This window comes from Hippopotamus amphibius, chromosome 11, assembly GCF_030028045.1.
Source record: "Hippopotamus amphibius kiboko isolate mHipAmp2 chromosome 11, mHipAmp2.hap2, whole genome shotgun sequence".
Lineage (NCBI taxonomy): Eukaryota > Metazoa > Chordata > Mammalia > Artiodactyla > Hippopotamidae > Hippopotamus > Hippopotamus amphibius.
In genome coordinates, this window is record NC_080196.1 from 80,468,487 (window position 1) to 80,487,809 (window position 19,323).

The 19,323-nt window shown below is 42.3% G+C and overlaps 1 protein-coding gene across 9 annotated transcripts in view; it reads right to left on the reverse strand.

Moving 5' to 3' along the window:
- Positions 1-12,429: 12,429 nt before the first annotated feature.
- ZBTB14 (zinc finger and BTB domain containing 14) overlaps positions 12,430-19,323 on the reverse strand; it is a 33,348-nt gene continuing 26,454 nt past the window's right edge. For 2 of the 9 annotated variants that reach the window (XM_057700001.1, XM_057700000.1), the window contains exons 2-3: positions 17,020-17,103; positions 12,430-15,901 (exon numbers count right to left, since the gene is read on the reverse strand). In XM_057700001.1, coding sequence (XP_057555984.1) covers positions 14,555-15,901; positions 17,020-17,022 — 1,350 coding nt within the window. In that variant the 5' untranslated portion in view covers positions 17,023-17,103 and the 3' untranslated portion in view covers positions 12,430-14,554. Of the gene's footprint in view, positions 15,902-17,019; positions 17,104-17,202; positions 17,288-17,604; positions 18,887-19,323 lie in introns of those variants that run through there. The other 7 variants (XM_057699996.1, XM_057699997.1, XM_057699994.1 and 4 more) reach the window with 7 other exon arrangements.

Consider the following 19,323-nt stretch of genomic DNA (forward strand, 5'->3'; position numbering starts at 1 on the left):
CCGCCTTCTGCAATATTTTGGAAGAGTTTGAGAAGGATAGGTGTTAACTCTTCTCGAAATGTTTGATAGAATTCGCCTGTGAACCCATCTGGTCCTGGGCTTTTGTGTGTTGGGAGATTTTTAATCACTGCCTCAATTTCCGTACTTGTGATTGGTCTGTTCATGGTTTCTATTTCTTCCTGGTTCAGTCTTGGAAGATTGTATTTTTCTAAGAATGTATCCATTTCTTCCAGGTTATCCAATTGATTGGCATATAGTTGCTTGTAGTAGTCTCTCATGATCTTTTGTATTTCTGAGGTGTCCGTTGTTACTTCTCCTTTTTCATTTCTAATTCGTTGATTTGCATCTTCTCCCTTTTTTTCTTGATGAGTCTGGCTAATGGTTTATCAATTTTGTTAATCTTCTCAAAGAACCAGCTTTTAGTTTTATTTATTTTTCTTATGGTTTCTTTCCTTTCTTTTTCATTTATTTCTGCTCTGATCTTTATGATTTCTTTTCTTCTGCTCACTTTAGGGTTTCTTTGTTCTTTCTCTAGTTGTTTTAGGTGTAAGGTTAGGTTGTTTATTCGATCATTTTCTTGTTTCTTAAGGTAGGACTGTATTGCTATAAACTTCCCCCTTAGAACTGCTTTTGCTGCATCCCATAGGTTTTGGGTTGTTGTGTTTTCGTTGTCATTTGTTTCTAGATATTTTTTGATTTCCTCTTTGATTTCTGTAGTGATTCCTTGGTTGTTTAAGAGTGAATTGTTTAGCCTCCATGTGTTTGTCTTTTTTGCAGTTTTTTTCCTGTAATTGATATCTAGTCTCATGGCGTTGTGGTCTGAGAAGATGCTTGATATGATTTCAATTTTCTTGAATTTGCTGAGGTTTGATTTGTGACCCAAGATGTGATCTATCCTGGAAAATGTTCCGTGTGCACTTGAGAAGAACGTGTATTCTGTCGTTTTTGGATGGAATGTCCTATAAATATAAATGAAGTCGAGATGGTCTAATGTGTCATTTAAAGCTTGTGTGTCTTTATTTATTTTCTGTTTGGATGATCTGTCCATTGATGTAAGTGGGGTGTTCAAGTCTCCCACTATTATTGTGTTCCTGTCGATGTCCCCTTTTATAGCTGTTAGCATTTGCCTTATGTATTGAGGTGCTCCTATATTGGGGGCATAGATATTTACCATTGTGATATGTTCTTCTTGGATGGATCCCTTGATCATTATGTAGTGTCCTTCCTTGTCTCTTTTAATAGTCTTTACTTTCAAGTCTAATTTGTCTGATATGAGTATTGCTACTCCAGCTTTCTTTTGACTTCCATTTGCATGGAATATCTTTTTCCATCCCTTGACTTTCAGTCTATATGTATCCCTTGGTCTGAAGTGGGTTTCTTGTAGGCAGCATATAGAAGGGTCTTGTTTTTGGATCCATTCAGCCAGTCTGTGTCTTTTGGTTGGAGCATTTAATCCATTTACATTTAAGGTGATTATTGACATGTGTGTTCCAATTACCATTTTCTTAATTGTTTTGAGTTTGTATTTGTAGGTGTTTTCCTTTTCTTGTGTTTCCTACTTAGAGAAGTTCCTTTAGCAGTTGTTGTAAGGCTGGTTTGGTGGTGCTGAATTCTCTTAACTTTTGCTTGTCTGGAAAGCTTTTGATTTCTCCCTCAAATCTGAATGAGATTCTTGCTGGGTAGAGTATTCTTGGCTGTAGGTTTCTCTCTTTCAGGACTTTCAGGATATCCTGCCATTCCCTTCTGGCCTGCAGAGTTTCTGTGGAAAGGTCAGCTGTTATCCTGATGGGTTTTCCCTTATATGTTGTTTGTTGCTTTTCTCTTGCTGCTTTTAATATTTTTTCTTTGTGTTTAGTTGTCATTAGTTTGATTAATATGTGTCTCGGTGTATTTCTCCTTGGGTTTATTCTGTATGGGACTCTCTGTGCTTCTTGGACTTGGTTAATTATTTCCTTTCCCATGTTGGGGAAGTTTTCCACTATAACCTCTTCAAATATTTTCTCAGACCCTTTCTTGTTTTCTTCTTCTTCTGGGATGCCTATAATTCAAATGTTGGTACGCTTAATGTTATCAGTGAGGTCTCTGAGACTGTCTTCTAATCTTTTTATTCTTTTTTCTTTTTCCTGCTCTGTGGCAGTTATTTCCCCCATTCTATCTTCCAACTCACTTATTCGTTCTTCTGCCTCAGTCATTCTGCTGGTTATAGCATCTAGAGTATTTTTAATTTCAGTTATTTTGTTATCCATTGCTGTTTGTTTTTCTGAGTTCTTATGAACTGTTTCTTGTACTTTCTCTATTTTGTTATCGAGATTTTGTATCATTTTTACTATCATTACTCTAAATTCCTTTTCAGGCATTTTTCCTATTTCCTCCTCATTTATTTGGTCTTGTGGGTTTTTTTCTTGCTCCTTTGCCTGCATGGTGTTTCTTTGTTTCCTCATGGTTGTCCAAACTTTTGGGGTTGCTTGTCCTTGGGTTTTTTTGCGTTATTCTGTGACCAGCAGAGGTTCCTTTATTGTTCGTCTGTAAGCGTCGGTGTGTGGGGAGGGAGAGGGTACAACAGTGGCTCCTTCTCCTGGGAGGGAGTGAGCAGTGGCGCACTGATGTCTCAGTCAGGCTTGGAGGTGCCTGTTGCAGAGGGCGCTGGTGGCTCAGGCGTAAACAGAAAGTCTTAGAGATGGGCCTCTCTCGGGGTTTTTTTCTTTTCTTTTTTTTTTTTTTTTTCTCTCGGCAGCCTCCCTGCTGCTGGCGTTGCAAGGGGTTTTAATCTAGCCCCACCCGAGTGCCTGAGGGTACTTGTTATCCCTGAGCGCCTTAGGTGGCCCGCAGGGCGTCTCTCCACTGCCTGTTGCAGAGGCGCGGAAAGAGAGAGAGAGGCTATGTGCGTGGCTCCTCCCAGCCGCCAGTGAGCCTGCAGCCTCCAGCCACCATCATGGCCGGGCAGCTCTCAGGAGCGGGCACTCCTCTCCGCGGGCCTCCTCCCTCCTGTCCTCTCGGTCCGTCACCCTACCGGCAACAATGTTTCCCACACTGATCCAGCTCTCCTGTTCCCACACTCCCGCTCCTGGACCCTCCGTTCAGCCGCGGATTGATGTCTTGGTCCGGGAACGCTGAGCTGCGCTGCGGACCCTCCGAATGTTTCTCACTCCCTCCCGTCTGCCACAGCTCCACCGCTTCACCCTCTTTGAGCCCTCATAGATGCCTCCCTACCGGCTATGTCGGGCTCCCCGCAGTCCCATCCGGTGTCCGAGGCCGTCTGCTGGTGTTCAGCTGGTTCTCTGTGAGAATTACTGCGTCCTTCCGTGCATTCCCAATGGATCTGTGGGGAGGGATGCACTCCACGTCTCTCTACTTCGCCGCCATCTTTTCCTCTGCCTAAAGGTTTTTATCCCAACTAATTAAATAATTTCAAAACAATAGACTTGAATCCTGAAATAAGCTTAAAGATCATCTAATACAAGTCCCTCCTTTAAATCAAGGACTTAGGAGGATCAAATCAATTACTCACAGTTCACATAGCAAATTTAAGGCACAGAAGAGACTGAAGGCCAGGAGTCCCATCTTTTCATTGAGAGATAGGAAAATAGCAATAAAATACAGTCTTTGTCATGTGTAAAAACCTTCCATAGATTATTTCACTTAATTCTTACATTATTGTTGTCCCATTTTACATGTAAGAAAATGTAAAACTAGAAAACTTCAAGTGTTTGTCCAAGGCCACCAAGTTAGTGGTAGAACCATAAAACTAATTTTAGAGATTTTAGAGTCATAAGTGCAGTGCACAGCTAAAAATTCAGTTACTATAGAAAAAAAAAGTAGAATGGATACTGGAAGAAGGCTAGTAGATAGTCAACCATAGTAAAAACAAAAAACAACAAACTTTAGGAACTCAGGAATCTTAAATCAAATCTTAGTCTTTTATATTAGGAAGTTTTAAGAAGAGCCAAAAATTTATATAAACTAAACAGACCCTATACATACTTAGTATTCTACTTTAGCCTGCTTATAATTCAGATATTAATGTATCTTAACTTACCAGAATCAAAGAATCTAGGTTTGAACCCATTTAAAAGGTTTTTTGTCTGTAAAATGACAGTAATATCTACCTCGAAATATTGTCAACTAATTAAAAAATGTAAACTGTAGAGCTTTCTGTAGATGTCAGATATTAATTAGCATAAGTCTAGTTCCACTCTATCTCCAAAGTCAAATTGTTTTCTGTGCATTATTTACATATCACTTAAAAAAATGAAAGCAGTACAATAACAATTGGGAACTTTAACACCTCACTCTCAACGATGGATAGACTATACAGATAGAGAATCAGTAAGGATACAGTGGATTTGAACAACACTAGAGATCAAATGAACCTAACAGATATATATAGAACATTTTATCATACAACAGCAGCAGCAGAATACACATTCTTCTCAAGTGCACATGGAACATTTTCTAGGGTAGATGATAAGTTAGTCTACAAAACAAGTCCTTGCAAGTTCAAAAAGATGGAAATCATAACAAGTACCTTCTCTGACCACAATGGTATGAAACTAGAAATCAATAACAAGAGGAAAACTAGAAAATTCGGAAATACAATGGAACTGGAAGCCATAACTTATGGGATGTGGCAGAAACAGTTCTAAGAGAGTTCATAGCAACAAACACCTACATTAAGAAGCAAAAAAAGATCCCAAATAAACAGCCTAACTCTACACTTTAAGGAACTACAAAAAGAAGAACAAACTGAGCTCAAACTTAGCAGAAGAAAGGATGTAATAGAGGTTAGAGTAGAAATAAACAGAGAACAGAAAAACAATAGAAGAGGTTAACCAAACTAAGAGTTGGTCCTTTGAAAAGATAAACAAAATTGACAAACACTTAGCTAGGCTAACCAAGGGAAAAAGAGAGAAGACCCAAATCAACAAGAGACACACACACACACACACACACATTACAACTGATATCACAGAAATACAAAGGATTTTAAGAGGCTACTACAAACAACTATCTGCCAACAAACTGGACAGCCTAGAAGAAATTTTAAAATTGAAAAATTCTGAGAAACATACAAACTACCAAGGCTGAATCAGAAAGAAATAGAAAATCTGAATAGATCCATCACTAGTAGGGAGATTGAATCAGTAATCAAAAATCTCTCAATGAAATAAACCCAGGATCAGATGGTTTCACTGGTGAATTCTACCAAAATTTAAAAAGAATTAACACCACCTTTCTCAAATAAATCAAAGAGGATGTAACACTCCAAAACTCATTTTATGAGGCCAGCATCATCCTGATACCAAAGCCAGATAAGGACACTACTATCTCTGATGAATATAGATGCCAAAATTCTCAACAAAATAATAACAAACCGAATTCAGCAGCACATTAAAAGGTTCACTGTGATCAAGTGAGGTTTATCCCTGGGATGCAAAAATGGTTCCTCATACACAAACCAATCAGCATAATCCATCACATTAATGAAAGAAATGAATCAGAATATCATCTCAATAGACATAGAAAAAAGCATTTGACAAAATTCAACATCTGTTCATGATAAAAACACTTAAAGTTAGACATAGAAAGAACATATCTCAATAAAGGCCATATACTACAAGCCCACAGCTAACATCATACTCAATGGTGAAAGATTGAAAGCTTTTCCTCTAAGATCAGAAACAAGATGAGGGTGCCCACACTCTCACCATTCCTAGTCAACATAGTGCTAGAAGTCCTAGCTAGAGCAATTAGGCAAGAAAAAGAAATAAAAGGCATCAAATTTGGAAAGGAAGAAGAAAAACTGTCTCTGTTTAAAGATGACATTTTATGTGTAGAAAACCCTAAAGATTCCACCAAAACTCGGTAAGATCTAATCAATAAATTCAATAAAATTGCAGGATACAAAATTAACATGTGAAAATCAGTAGTATTTCTATACACTAACAATGAACTATCTGAAATGAAAAACAAATTTAAAAATTAATCACATTTATAATAGCATCAAAACCAATAAAGTCCCTAGGAATAAATTTAACCAAGAAGGTGGAAGATCTCTACTCTGAAAACTATAAGACACTGATGAAAGAAATCAAAGAAGACACAAATAAATGGAAAGGTATCCCATGTTCACAGATTGGAAGAATTAATATTGTTAAAATGTCAATACCAGCTAAAGCCATCTATAGATTCAATACAATACCTATTAAGATTCCAATAGCATTTCTTTTACAGAAATAGAAAAAATACTTCTAAAATGTATATGGAACCACAAAAGACCCGAATAGCCCAAGAAATCCTGAGAAAGAACAAAGCAGGAGGCATTACACTTCCTGACACAAGCTATAGTATACTACAAAGCTACAGTAATTAAAACAGCATGGTGTTGGCATAAAAACAAATAGATCAATGGAATAGAATCAAGATCCCAGAAATAAACCCGAGCATGTACAGTTAACTAATATTTGACAAGGGAGCCAAAAATACTCAATGAAGGAAACACAGTGCCTTCAATACACAGGCTGGGAAAACTGGATATTCACATGTAAAAGAATGAAACCAGACCCTTATCTGACACCACTCACAAAAATTTACCCAAAATGGATTAAAGGCTTGAATGTAAGACCTAAAAACATGAAACTTGCAGAAGAAAACATAGGAAAAAAGCTCCTTAACATCAGTCTTGGTAATGACTTTTTGGAAATCACACCTGAAGCACAAGCAACAAAATTAAAATAAAGAAGTGGAACTATATCAAATTAAAAAGCTTCTGCACTGCAATAGAAACCATCAACAAAGTGAAAAAGCCTATGGAATGGGAGAAAATATTTGCAAGCCATATATCTGATAGGGAGTTAATATTCAAAATATGTAAAGAATTCATACAATCAAAAAACCCCAAACAGAGTTTAGGATTAGCAGATGTAAACTATTATATATAGGATGGATAAACAACAAGGTCCTATGTACAGCACAGGGAACTATATTCAATATCCTGCGATAAACCCTAATGGGAAATAATATTTAAAAAAAAGAATGTCTGTGTATAACTAAGTCACTTTGCTATACAGCAGAGATTGGCACAACAGTATAAGTCAACTATACTTCGATTAAAAAAAATAAAATTAGAAATCTAAAAAAAATCCCTACCCCAAATAATCCAATTAAAAAATGGTTAAAGGATCTGAACAGACATTTTCCCAAAGAAGATACATAAACGGCCAACAGGCACATGAAAAGGTGCTCAACTCACTACTTATTAGGGAAATGCAAATTAAAACCACAATGAGATATCACCTCATGCCTGTTAAAATGCCTGACTTCACTTATATGTGGAATCTGAAAAACAAATGAACAAACACAACAAAACACAAACAGAGTCATAGATACAGAGAACAAACAGGTGGTTGCCAAGGGGAGGTAGGGGAAGAGAGAAATAGATGAGGGAGATTAAGAGGTACAAATTTCCAGTTACAAAATAAATGTCGCAGGTATGAAACATACAGTGTGGGGAGTACAGTCAATAAGTATTTAATATCTTTGTATGTGACAGACGGTAACCAGACTTATCATGATGATCGTTTCTAAATGTATAGAAATACCAAATCACTATTTTGTGCACCAGGAACTAACACAGTGTTGTAGGTCAATTCTACTTCAGAAACAAACTCATAGAAAAAAGAGATTAGATTTGTGGTTATCAGAGTTGAAGGGTGGGAGGAGGGGAAATTGCATGAAGGTGGTCAAAATATACAAAATTCTAGTTATAAGATAAATATGTACGAGAGATATAATGCACAACGTGATAAATATACTTAACACTGCTGGATGTTATATATGAAAGTTCTCAGGAGAGTAAATCCTGAGACTTATCACAAGGAAAAAATTTTTTTTCTATTTCTTCAATTTTGTATCTATAGGAGATAGATGTTCACTAAACTTATGTGGAAAATAAGAAAATTCTTATGATCTCATAATTCACAGAAGTGAGTTTGGGAAAATAATGATTAATTATATTGCACCTAAAGTTAATTCATTGCAACCACTGTTCATTCCTCATTTCTCAATGCCACATTTTATTAGAGTTATTAAATATAATTTTGTCTACACTTATCAGATCAACTGATCCAGTAGCCTTCCAATCTGGTTAATACTTCCTGTTTCATATTGGCTGAAAGTTTGCTGGATGATTGCACAAGAGCAGCTAAAATATTCCAATAGTTAGGAAAAAACACTACTCATACACACACCCTTCATTTAATTAAATGTAAACCGTGTAAGAATGATGTGTAATTAAGTTCCCTGTTACCCTCTAACCTTCTCTACCAGTCATGCTGTTGCTAACATTTTAAATCAATTATATCTGATCTTAAAAAACATTTTAAAGCTAAATTTCCTCTCTGTTACTTATGCAAGAAATGAATTTATCTTTGAAATAATAAGCAAGAGTGGGGTAAACTGGGCAGGCAATCACTGTTTGCATTTTGGCTGAAGAAATTAATTATGCAACCAGCCCAAGGTGGTCACAGCTTGAAAGCTAGAGGTAAAACCTGAATTCAAGTTTTCTAGCACCTTTCAGAGAGAAGGGAGCAGATGGGAGGACGTAACCATTTTGATGAACATAAAGAGTTAATTTTTGCACCAAAGTATGTGGCCTCTGATCTGGTGGGATTTCCCTGGCTCACTGCACCATGGGATGTGTAAAGAAAGCAGAGGGGTAGCTTTGTTATTTTGCAATCATCCATGACATTCTATTTGCAGTTTTCCACACCATTTGGGGGCAGCCTCTAGACCGGGAGAGAGGCAAAACAATGTTGGTTGGTACTCAGGCCCCTTGCATGGGAAACGTCTTACAGAAATTAAACTATTGGGAGTAATTTATAATACAAAACTAGGGGCAGCTGTTTGCATAAATGCTTTTCTCTGTCCTCCAGCTGCTCTCTCCCTAACAATGGATCGAAGGTGGTAGGAACGTGTGCAGGGCCAGAGTTGCTCCTTTCTCTGTTTGAGGGCATATGACACAGTGACTAACAGCACAGGCCCTGAAGGCAGACTTGTTCTTCTGGTCTGGCTCTGATAACAACTTGACGTTGGCAGCATTTTTAACTTCTTTGAATCTTGGTGTCTTCATCTGTAATAATGTGTACACAAGAGTTGTCACCAAGCATACAAAGAGACTGTATACATAGTGCCTGATACCTGGTAAACATTCAACATATGCTAGTTTCCATTATTAAACTCCTGATCCTCTTAACTCTCCAGTGACCGAAGTTCAAAACAAGTGAAAGCAAATAAAAAGAAACAGCCACGATCTATAAGAATCACTTACAGGAATCATCTATAAAAGGCTTCTGCCCTCTGACTGAAAACAAAAAATAACCACGTTCCAAATAAATTTAATAGCACAGGATGCTTTCCACAGAACTCCATCGAAATGACAGTCCACCTTATGGTGATTTCAAACCAACAGACAATTTCTTTTTGGGTCTCGCTTAGCTTACTTGCTACCCTGTCCTGATCTATGGGCTCTAAAGGAATATCTGCTGAATCTCAGTTGGGTACCTTGTATTGCTCATGGAGGTCCCTCTTTCCAAGGTATTATCATCCTTGTTCAATGCTGCAGGAAGCCCAGGTTATCATGCTTTTACTCTTCCAATTTTCTTTACATCAATACCCTTTCCTGATGACAGGATCCATTATTTTTAAGAAATGAACCATAGTCTCATTTTACACTCCCGTTTCCAAAATCCAGTATCAGTGAGAGAAGCTGAGAACCATTCTATGAAAATGGTAATACTGAACATATATTTTTTTCTCAGTATACATTCAAAAAAGTCATCTGAGAATGTTTCTTTTGGTACAACTAAATTTCATGAGTATGTATTAAAAATGCTTAATTACTTTCTAAAGTATATTCCATGAACTGCATTGAAATACATGTCACAGCAGAGTTTTTAAAGCATTTTTCACATTGATGATTTTTTGTAAATCTTTGTAAAATTTGGTAAGACCTGGAAAAGTCACTGTTTAATTCCATCCTGGCCGGTGAGCTCCATGAGGTTGGGGGTGGTGTCAGCCCTGTTCACTGCCGCTTCCTCAGCATCCAGTCCAATGCCTGCCACACGCAAGACAGCCAGGAAGCATCTGTTGACTGATACCCTTTAATCTTACTCCATAAAGTACTTTTATGTAAGATGGATGGAAATATCATCCAAAAAAGAGCAAAGTGATTCATTAAACTGGTATTCTGGAACTAAAGATCAGAATTTCTGAGCAGTAGTCTAAGCCCCTTTGGGGAGACGGCAACAGATCACCCTGGAACTTATACAAACCAGAAAGGGAAAGGTCAGGTGTAGACTCAAATACACTCCATTTCTGAAAAGCAAATGTAAACCTATCTCCAAAAATGCACGATTTCAGAAGTGAAACTCAAAAGCCAGCTCTCAAAATTGCAAAGAGCAGGGAGCCACCCAGAAGCCTGTGTACACTGGACTACACTCCCACGACCTACTTAAGGGATGGGGGACTACAGAACCAAAGACAACTTTAAGAGGGATATCGGCTTGTGAGGACAAAGCTGGGAACTGGTAGATTACAGACACGCTAAGATAAACACAGCTTCTGTAGACATCACAGAATGAGGCCTAGGTCTACAGCTTGGGGCGAATGGTTGACAGACGTCAACGTCAAGGGAAATTCCATCTTGCTCCTGCTTCTCTATTCAGAACGCCCTTTAAGAAGCAGGGAAAATTTACGGTGCACCTCAAAAGGAGTAGGTGTGTGCTGGTTATCACTCATTCTTAGACCATAACGTAGAAACCCCATCACTATTGTAGAGATAATGAAATGAAGACTTGGGGCAGCTAAGAATTTGCCTAAAATCATATGTTAACTGAAAAGCAGAGCCAGGATCCAAATCGTTTGACTTCAAAATTCTTAACAGGCACCCACCCTCCCTCCTTGCTATGCTGAAAATATTTATGTGAATAAAATTGGGAGCACCTCTGGAAGAGACCACGGAGTCACACAACTGCGGAAATCGGTCACAATCTACAGAAATTGCATCCAGGGCCCTTGAGATACGATCAGTATGGCAACCTTTAAGGAATCAGGGACAAACGCCACTTCATTTTTTAAAAGGATGCTTAAGACAAGACTGGGAAAGGGCCACTACACTAGCCAGAGGCCAAATTTCTTCTGCCTTTATATCTCATGATTCAGCCCAGGGCCTCACACGCAACGCTCAAGACATGCTGACTTAAGGACACACTGTCTTCATGCACCTGAAGCTTTCTCAAGCGGGACTAAACATATTTTGAACAGCTCCAGGGGGAGAAAGCTCCCAGTTAAAAGGGGGGAGGAAAAAAATGGAGACAGGATGCAGGCACAAACCACAAGGAGCAGTTAGACGTCTCAGGATGGGAGTGGACATTCATCAAGGAGGCAGGGAGGCCCCGTCCCTCATGTGCTCAGATTCAGTGAAGTATGAGACGGAAGCAGGAGAATACATGTAGGCCCTCGTCTCTCACTGGGATGGCCTTCAAGAGTTACCTTGCCTCCAGCTGGATGTCTTATTTGTCTCCCATAGATTTGGTGATGGTGGGGTGTTGGGTAAAGGAGAAAGGCAGGCAGGTGTGCAAGGTAAAGAGCAGAGAGGAACGTGAGAGGTCTCCTCCCTTTCTCTTTCCTTAACTCCTAACTCAGAACTCAAGCCTAGAACCCTTATTATACTAGTTCAATTCCACTTACACAAAAGGCTTTTACATCTGCCTTTGGAACTAATCACCACTAACATCATCACTTGGGAAAATGAACTCCAGGTTCCCAATGACTGAGTTACAGATAACCTTACACAACATAACCCATCACGCTGGGTTACATCAACGTGCATCACTCTCTCATCACCATCTTTCCCCCCCCAACACAACAGGAGGAATTTGTTAGTATCAGCCTCCCTTGATAGTGACCTCTGGAATTTCTAACAATTCTCAATTTGTGTTGAGTTAATTAGCAGTCAGATTACCTACATTTTAGACTTCCTAAAATCCCCTTCCTCAATCACTACCAGTGCCACGGAAGTTGGCATAAAAGCTAAAATCAAGTTTGTAGATATTCTCTTTGGACAAACAGAAAAAATGTAGGTTTTTACACAATGAAAAGGTATTAACGTGGACACTGGAATTTCCTTCCCTCTCACAAGGCAGATTCAGTGTAAGCACATTTCACAATGAACTCACTGTGACAGCAGGCACCCCTGAACTGCTGGACATGAGGGCTTCATCATCCAGGGGACACTAAAGCCAGCTGGTCAGGGAGAGGCAGGCTTAATGACCAGGAGACAGGAGAGCTGCCATGTCACCACCCTGCTGCTGCCCAGAACACAATGAAGACACGCACCCCTAAACACAGATGAACCCGGCACCGGTGGCAGGAATTACAACACAAATATATTTCTCATGCAATATACGACAAATGACACATATTTACAGGCTGCAAATAAAGTGCTGAAAATTAAGCTTCCTTTTTGGGAGACCACCGTGATTAGGTGGTTTCAATGAGGGTTAATGCCACACAGTGAACTTGCAACTCTGTAAAACCAGGACGAAGACAGTATAGAAAATGAACTTTGGTAGAAACCTGGGTATGTGACAGGCTGCTAGGAAAAAATGAAAACAGGAATGACAGAAGTGTATTTTCTTTTATATAAAAAAACGAAGGCCCCAAAAATGATTTGCTGAAGTAGCTATCCACAAGATGTTAAACTATTTTTCCTTTGCTTTGGTTAAAACAGCCTAGGAACCGCAATCGGTTCCCCTTCTATTAATAGTATATAAACAGTGACAAGACTATTTTTAGGACAAAATAATCAACTTTTAAGAAAAGAAGTTAAATTAGTTTTAAACTAAATTAAACATTTACCAATAAATAAGTTCCTTAAAAAGGTAGCATCTTCATCCTACAATCTTGGGTATAACATACACACCAATTTAAAAAATAAAATTTCTCTCACAATAATAATTACAGGTGTTAATGCAACAAGCTAGGAAATGAAATTACTTTAATATATCTTTAAAAAAAAATCCTAGCAACCAAAAATAAATTTTAAAAATTGACATCTTTTGAAAATGGTACATTCTAAAATAACTGACGAATACTTTATTACAGAACATAATTCAAACTATTGTTGATATTTCAATATATTCCTAAAGAAATGTTTGAAAAGTTTCATACACCAGAATTGAAACAGCACTTAGAATTCCGTTTACGGCTATGAAAAGGCAGTCAATTTCCACTTAAAACTGTAACCAGTGAGGAAATATACTTCAAAAACAGAAACATTTGGTCTGACAATCTTTAATATCAGTTAAAAACAGACTGATGTTTGTTGCTGATGGAAGTAACTTTAATCCAATGTGCAAAAAAAAGTGCAGCTGTCTACTTGTACTTGAGATACATAAGACCAACGCTTCTGTACTATTTACACACTTAAAAAATTTTAAACATATTGATTTAAGGAAGGACACTGCATCTCCTTTATGGATAAATCACGTGCTACAGAGAGCCCAAAAGCTTGATGACATTCTTTTAAGTTACACAAACGTATCCGAAGAGGCATACTTGTTCTTGCCCTGATTTTGATCCTAAACAAAAATCCAGTTTCAAAATCAATTAGGAATTATTTTGATCTGGGAAATCTTGGAATTGCTGCAAATGTGCAAACCTTGTCTCTGAGAGCCAGGTTCCTATACTCCCTTTTCTAACCCTCTCACCACTGGTCCATCCCACAATCCTCATCTGCTGCAGAGTGGCAATGCCCGAAATAAGAGGAATGAAAAAACTCAACCCTCACATCACCAACATGCCTTCAGGACATGTGACAACATCTTTGGGGGCAGGTACGGGCAATCAAAAGGGATGAAGAAACACTTCAGCAAAGCAACCATTATTTGTCCACGAAAACCATGAAAAACAGTGATAGAAAATTAACAAACCAAATATATAAATCTGAGACCATTTTGCATTTCCAGAACTTGTTTTCATATCTGCGCACACAAGGTTCTTGGTCAACCACCCACCCGTATTTTCTGCGTCGACCTGAAGTACTTTTACTAAAGTTCTTAAAAATGCCATTGTGACCCTAAGTCACATAGACCGGTGATGATCACGAAATCAATTCACTCAATTATCTCTCTGTGCAGTGCACTCCCGGGTGCAGCAAGCGGAGAGAGGAATTTTAAAAAAGGACAGAAGTCTCTCACTTCTGAACTGGACACAGTTCTCAAATTAAAATCAGAAATCATAAAAAAAAGGGGGGGGGGCGGGTGCTTACTGGCAACATTAATACTAGACACCAGACGGGACAGGGAGACTGTTCGGTCAGAACCAAGGAACGGTATTTCCTTGCAAAGTTTTCAAAACACCCAACCAAGCGCTGCCTTAAGTCCAGTGAATACAATGCTCCGTAAGTTTCCACCGAAATGCAGCGGCTGGCGTTCATGGGTCAGGATGCAGGATGCGGGCGGAGCATCCCTGCCCCCAGCATCCTGGTTCCCCGCCTCTAGCTGCAGGCGATGGTCTCCAGCTGCTGCTCTGCCTCTGCGGCCATAGCCGCTGCCTGCAGCTGCTCCGTCTCGCTCTGCATGGCGCTGGGGGTGACCTGCTTCCGTTCGCTGTGCATATTGTTCTCGTGCCGTTTCAGATCGGACGCCTTGGCGAAGGCCTTGGTGCAGGAGCCGCACACGAAGGGCTTCTCGCCCCGGTGCCTGCGCTCGTGGTCCTTGAGGTGGGACTTGTGTTTGAAGGCCTTGTCACACATGTGGCAGGCGAAGGGCCGCTCGTTGCTGTGCACCCGCTCGTGCTTCTTCAAGTCCGGGGCGCGGATGAACGACTTGCCGCACACCTCGCAGCTGTAGGGCTTGTAGCCCGTGTGGATCTTCAGGTGCTCCTTCAGGTGAGCCTGCGTGGTGAAGCCCTTGGTGCACATCTCGCAGACGAAGGGCCGGTCGGCCGTGTGCAGCTTTTCGTGCTTCCTCAGCCTGCCCTCGTCGGAAAACGTCTTCCCGCAGGCCTGGCAGGCAATCTGCTCCCGGTGGTGGCCGTAGAGCAGGTACTCAAACTTCATGTCGCTGGCAGCTGTGGTCCAGCCTGGCGTCTGTTCGTCCTTCACTTCGCTCATCCCATCATTAAATGTTAAGGCTTGAGGGGTCTGGGACCCCAGATCCTTGGACTCGGGGGTCTCCATGGATTCGACTTCCTGGCCGTAGCAGTTGACTTTCCGCACCTCCTCGCTGCCCAGCTCTTTCAGGATCGCTTCTTGGACCCGGAGCGTCGTGGTGGGCGACTTGCCGTCCTCCTGACTCGGGGGGGTGCCTTCTACCGTGTCGTCGGAGGGGCTGTCGTCCTGGTCTCCGATCTCCTCCACATCATCATCCTGAGTGTCAGCAGCATCTCCGAGGGGGCGATTGATCTTGAGGCAGTACTTGCTCTTGGACTGGCCGTTGTTTTCATCAGGGCTGGACACGTCTCGCTTTTGAGAACAGAGTTTATCCAAAAATCGGATACCGAGAATCTGACCCGATGACATCATGAGGTTAACATCTTCTTTCTTCACAGAAATCTTTGCTGTGTACATGTAATTCAGGACCTCTTCAAATATATCAGAACGGAGAAAATCTATCTCTATTACCGAAGAGCTGTCAACCTCAAGCTTCTTGAAGAGCTTTTTAAAGTAGGTGCTGCAGGCGGCAAGGACACACCTGTGTGCTCTGAACTTCACATCCTCAACCACGATCGCGATGTCGCAAAATTCTCCTTCCAGGCGCTGCTCGTTCAGTGTTTTCAGAAATAGAGTTTTATGATCATCGTCATTATATTTAATGGTTTCAGACATACTGATGAAAAACTCCTACAAAAAATGTTTAAAAAAAATTTTGGTAATTATGAACAACACTTCCATACAGAAAATACAGGGAGATTTTCATTTTCTGATCAATTTCCGGTCCCTAACAATTTCAGAAAGTCAATGTCAGGAGTGGTTCAAGAATGTGAGGAGAAAAGGCAGATCCCCACTTAGGGATTTCCATATTGTTCCTTCTACTTATCTTCACTGTGCTCAGCATTTGCTACTCATAATAACAGCAACTTCTCCTGAGAATGTAATACGTGCCTGGCATTGTGCTACATGCTTTCCTTTCCGTGTCTTCACAAAAGCAACGATCAAATGACCCTGAGAGATAGGTATTACTACCCGCACTTTATAAATGAACTGAGGAACCTGCCCAATATTCTCGTTATTTAGTGGAGTGTCGGGCCTCAGATCCAGGCACTCTAGCTCCAAAACCCGTGCTTCCTGACAACTAGATATAATAAATACAAATAACTCAGCTTCACAGTTTAAGAAACAGGTCTCCCGCAAGCATCCACCAGTGCCGTTGGCTGCATCTATTCTAATTTCACGCAGAGGAAGATTCAGTAAAGTAACTAGCAGCTCTCAGCATTCTGCTTCCTTGACGGAAGAGACAAATCAGTGCTGCTGCATCAGAGAGGTGTATCACTGGCAGAACATTCCCGCCAGTGTTGTCTCCTAGTTTTTCCACACCAGTTTTGGGCCACTTGTGAACAAGGGTCAAGGTTTACTATGACCCTCAGAGGATGAGATGACATTTGGGAAGAGAGTGACCATCGGCTTCATCCCCTCTGGATGTCAATGTATCTGCCATCCAGATAAAAGTGTCATCAAGACTGGATGCACTTGACAAGTGCTGCGAGTGTTTTACAAGCAAAAGAAATCTAGAACTGGCACGGAAGGCATCTGCCACCGTGTTACAGAAGTGATCTTTTTAAAATAAGATGGTACTGTATGTTTCTTTTCAAAAACATTGGTTTTCTATTATTCAACAAAGTATAAATATGAAGAAAATACATATGTCCCCTAAAGAACGCTAATACATAATCGAGAGAGAGACATTTTGAAGCTAACACCAAATAATACTTTCAAGACTTAATATCCAAAGTCATAGTTACCATGAACAACTCAGGCTATTATCTTAACGCTTTAAACACCAAATTCTTCGGATCAGAATAACTCTGATCAGGGGCACGCCAGTCCTACAAGAGAAAAGGACATACAAGAGTAAGGTTGGCTCTTCCCCTATCCCAAATTCTAAACAAGAATGTTTTCGAGAATTGATTTTTAAAAAGAAACTTTCCTTTTTTGTCCTGCCACTGGCACCTGTACCCATTTTCAAGTTTGGAACAGAGAGGAGGGTGGCTGGCAGCATCGGGTCCAGCTCTGAACAGATATGAAGGAGAAAAGGTAAGGGCTGGAGCACTTGCAGCCTGGAGGGGGTATGTGCCGGGAATGGGAAGCATGGGTTGGGAGTACCACTAGAATGTCCCCTCACAAAGCCCATAACAGTATTTGTAAGGACGTTGATTACTGCACAGACTGAGAAAAAGTCAGTGAGTACCCCCTCGCCCCACCATCTCCTGCTGGATACACAGCCTTCCACATTTTTCTCTAGGCTTATATAAACATAAGAGTATATATATATATATATATATATATATGTTTTTTATAAACATAGACAAAGTTAGAGAAGTACATACACCCAACAGTTAACACTGGAGGAGAGGGAACAGTAGCTGCTTTCTTCTGTCCACACTTCTGTGTGATGTAGCACACAATTACTTAAGCCACTCTCATCTTGAAGCTTGCACGTGAGAAATCCAGGTGTTTCTGCCTCTGTCCCTACAGGGAAACTCTAAGGATTCTAAATTTTTGCGGGTTTTAACTATTACCAAGTAGACTCCATCCTGCAGACCAACATCCTGAAAAACATAAAGTCTGCTCTACTGAACAGTGAGTGAGCACACAAACTTGAGTGTGGTGGGTGGGACCACAGTCCTGAAAAGCCCTCCAAAGGCCCCTCTAAAGAAAAGCGATAACACCATTAAGCTGCTAAAGCAGCAGGCTGTCTTCTTATCTGCCAAGTGTGAGGGTTGGGCAGAATTATTTCTAAGGATGCTTCCCACTCTGCCCGTTCCCTGGATGCACCCCAACCTATAGTCACCCCCAAGGGAACGTGGCCAGGCGAAACCTTCCTACCGGGTCACTTCCTACAGTGTCCAGTCCTCTCCCTAGGGCTTGTGGGATAAAAGAGCAAGGACCAGGCAAAGGAGTGGCGTACAATACCCATGGCAACATACCACACTGTGCTGGATTTTTTTTTTTCTTTCTTTGCCAGTGTGTTATTTGGCCCCCATTCTCTCTCCAGATCTCTGGGGACCATGTTTTTCTGTTGAGACGTTCCTATTGCTAAATTCAGGTGAGTCAAACTAGAAGATACCCGTTGCCAGTATCCCTGTAGGTGGAGGGAAAGATGCAGTCCCAACCACACCTCCAGGACTGAATCGCCCCTTTATTACGCTTCTGCAAACAGCTTGCGCAGGGCCGGAGCAGGGGCTCCTGCAAAGACGAACTTACATAAGCGGCGGCGGCCGCCTCCCCGACCCCGGGGCCGCCGCGACAATGGCGGCGGCACCACTTCCCGGTCGCGAGCTCGCAACTTCGGGATGGGGAGGAAGCAGGGAACGGAGCGGGGACCCCGGGCGCCTCCAGAGCCTCTCCAAGCCTCGCTCCCATCTCTTTGGGCCCTGGAGGTGGGGGACCGGATCGAGCCCTTTGCATTCCTTTCCGAACAAAAGCTCCCGCCCGCTTTCCCTTTCAGAATTGGGCTTCTCGGCGCGGGCCGGGGCCGCGGCTCCAAGCGCGGGAGGGAGGACAAACGGCGGCCCCGGCGGCGGGGAGCGGGAGCGGGCGTGCGGCCGGGCTCCGCAGCCCCGCGCCGCGCCGCGCCCCGCTCCGCCCGCGAGCCCGGAGCTCGCGCCCCGCGCACTCCCCGGCCGGCTCGCGCCGGGCCCTCCCCCGCCCTCCCGCGGCCGGGGGCGGGGGCGGCGCGCGGCCGGCTTCCCGAGCTCCGCGGGCGCTCCCGGGAGTGCGAGCGCGGGGGTCCCGGCCCCCTCCCCCTCCGCGGGCGGCTGGGGGCGGCGCGGCGGGGCCCGGAGGCGGAGGGGCGGCGCCCGGCGGGCCGCGCTCGGCGCCGGGCTCCGGGCCGTCCCCACCCCCACCGCGGTGCACTGCGGCGGTGCGAGCGGGGGCGGCCATGAACTCCGCCGCCGAGGCTCTGCGAGCGCGCGCGCGGGGCCGCCACTGCCGCCGCCCGGCCGCTGCCCGAGCCCGCTCGCCGGCCTGCGCGGCCCCCGGAGCGCCCCGGCCCCGCTCGCGCCGCGCCGCCCGCACATCCTGGAGCTGACTGCTGCCCCGGA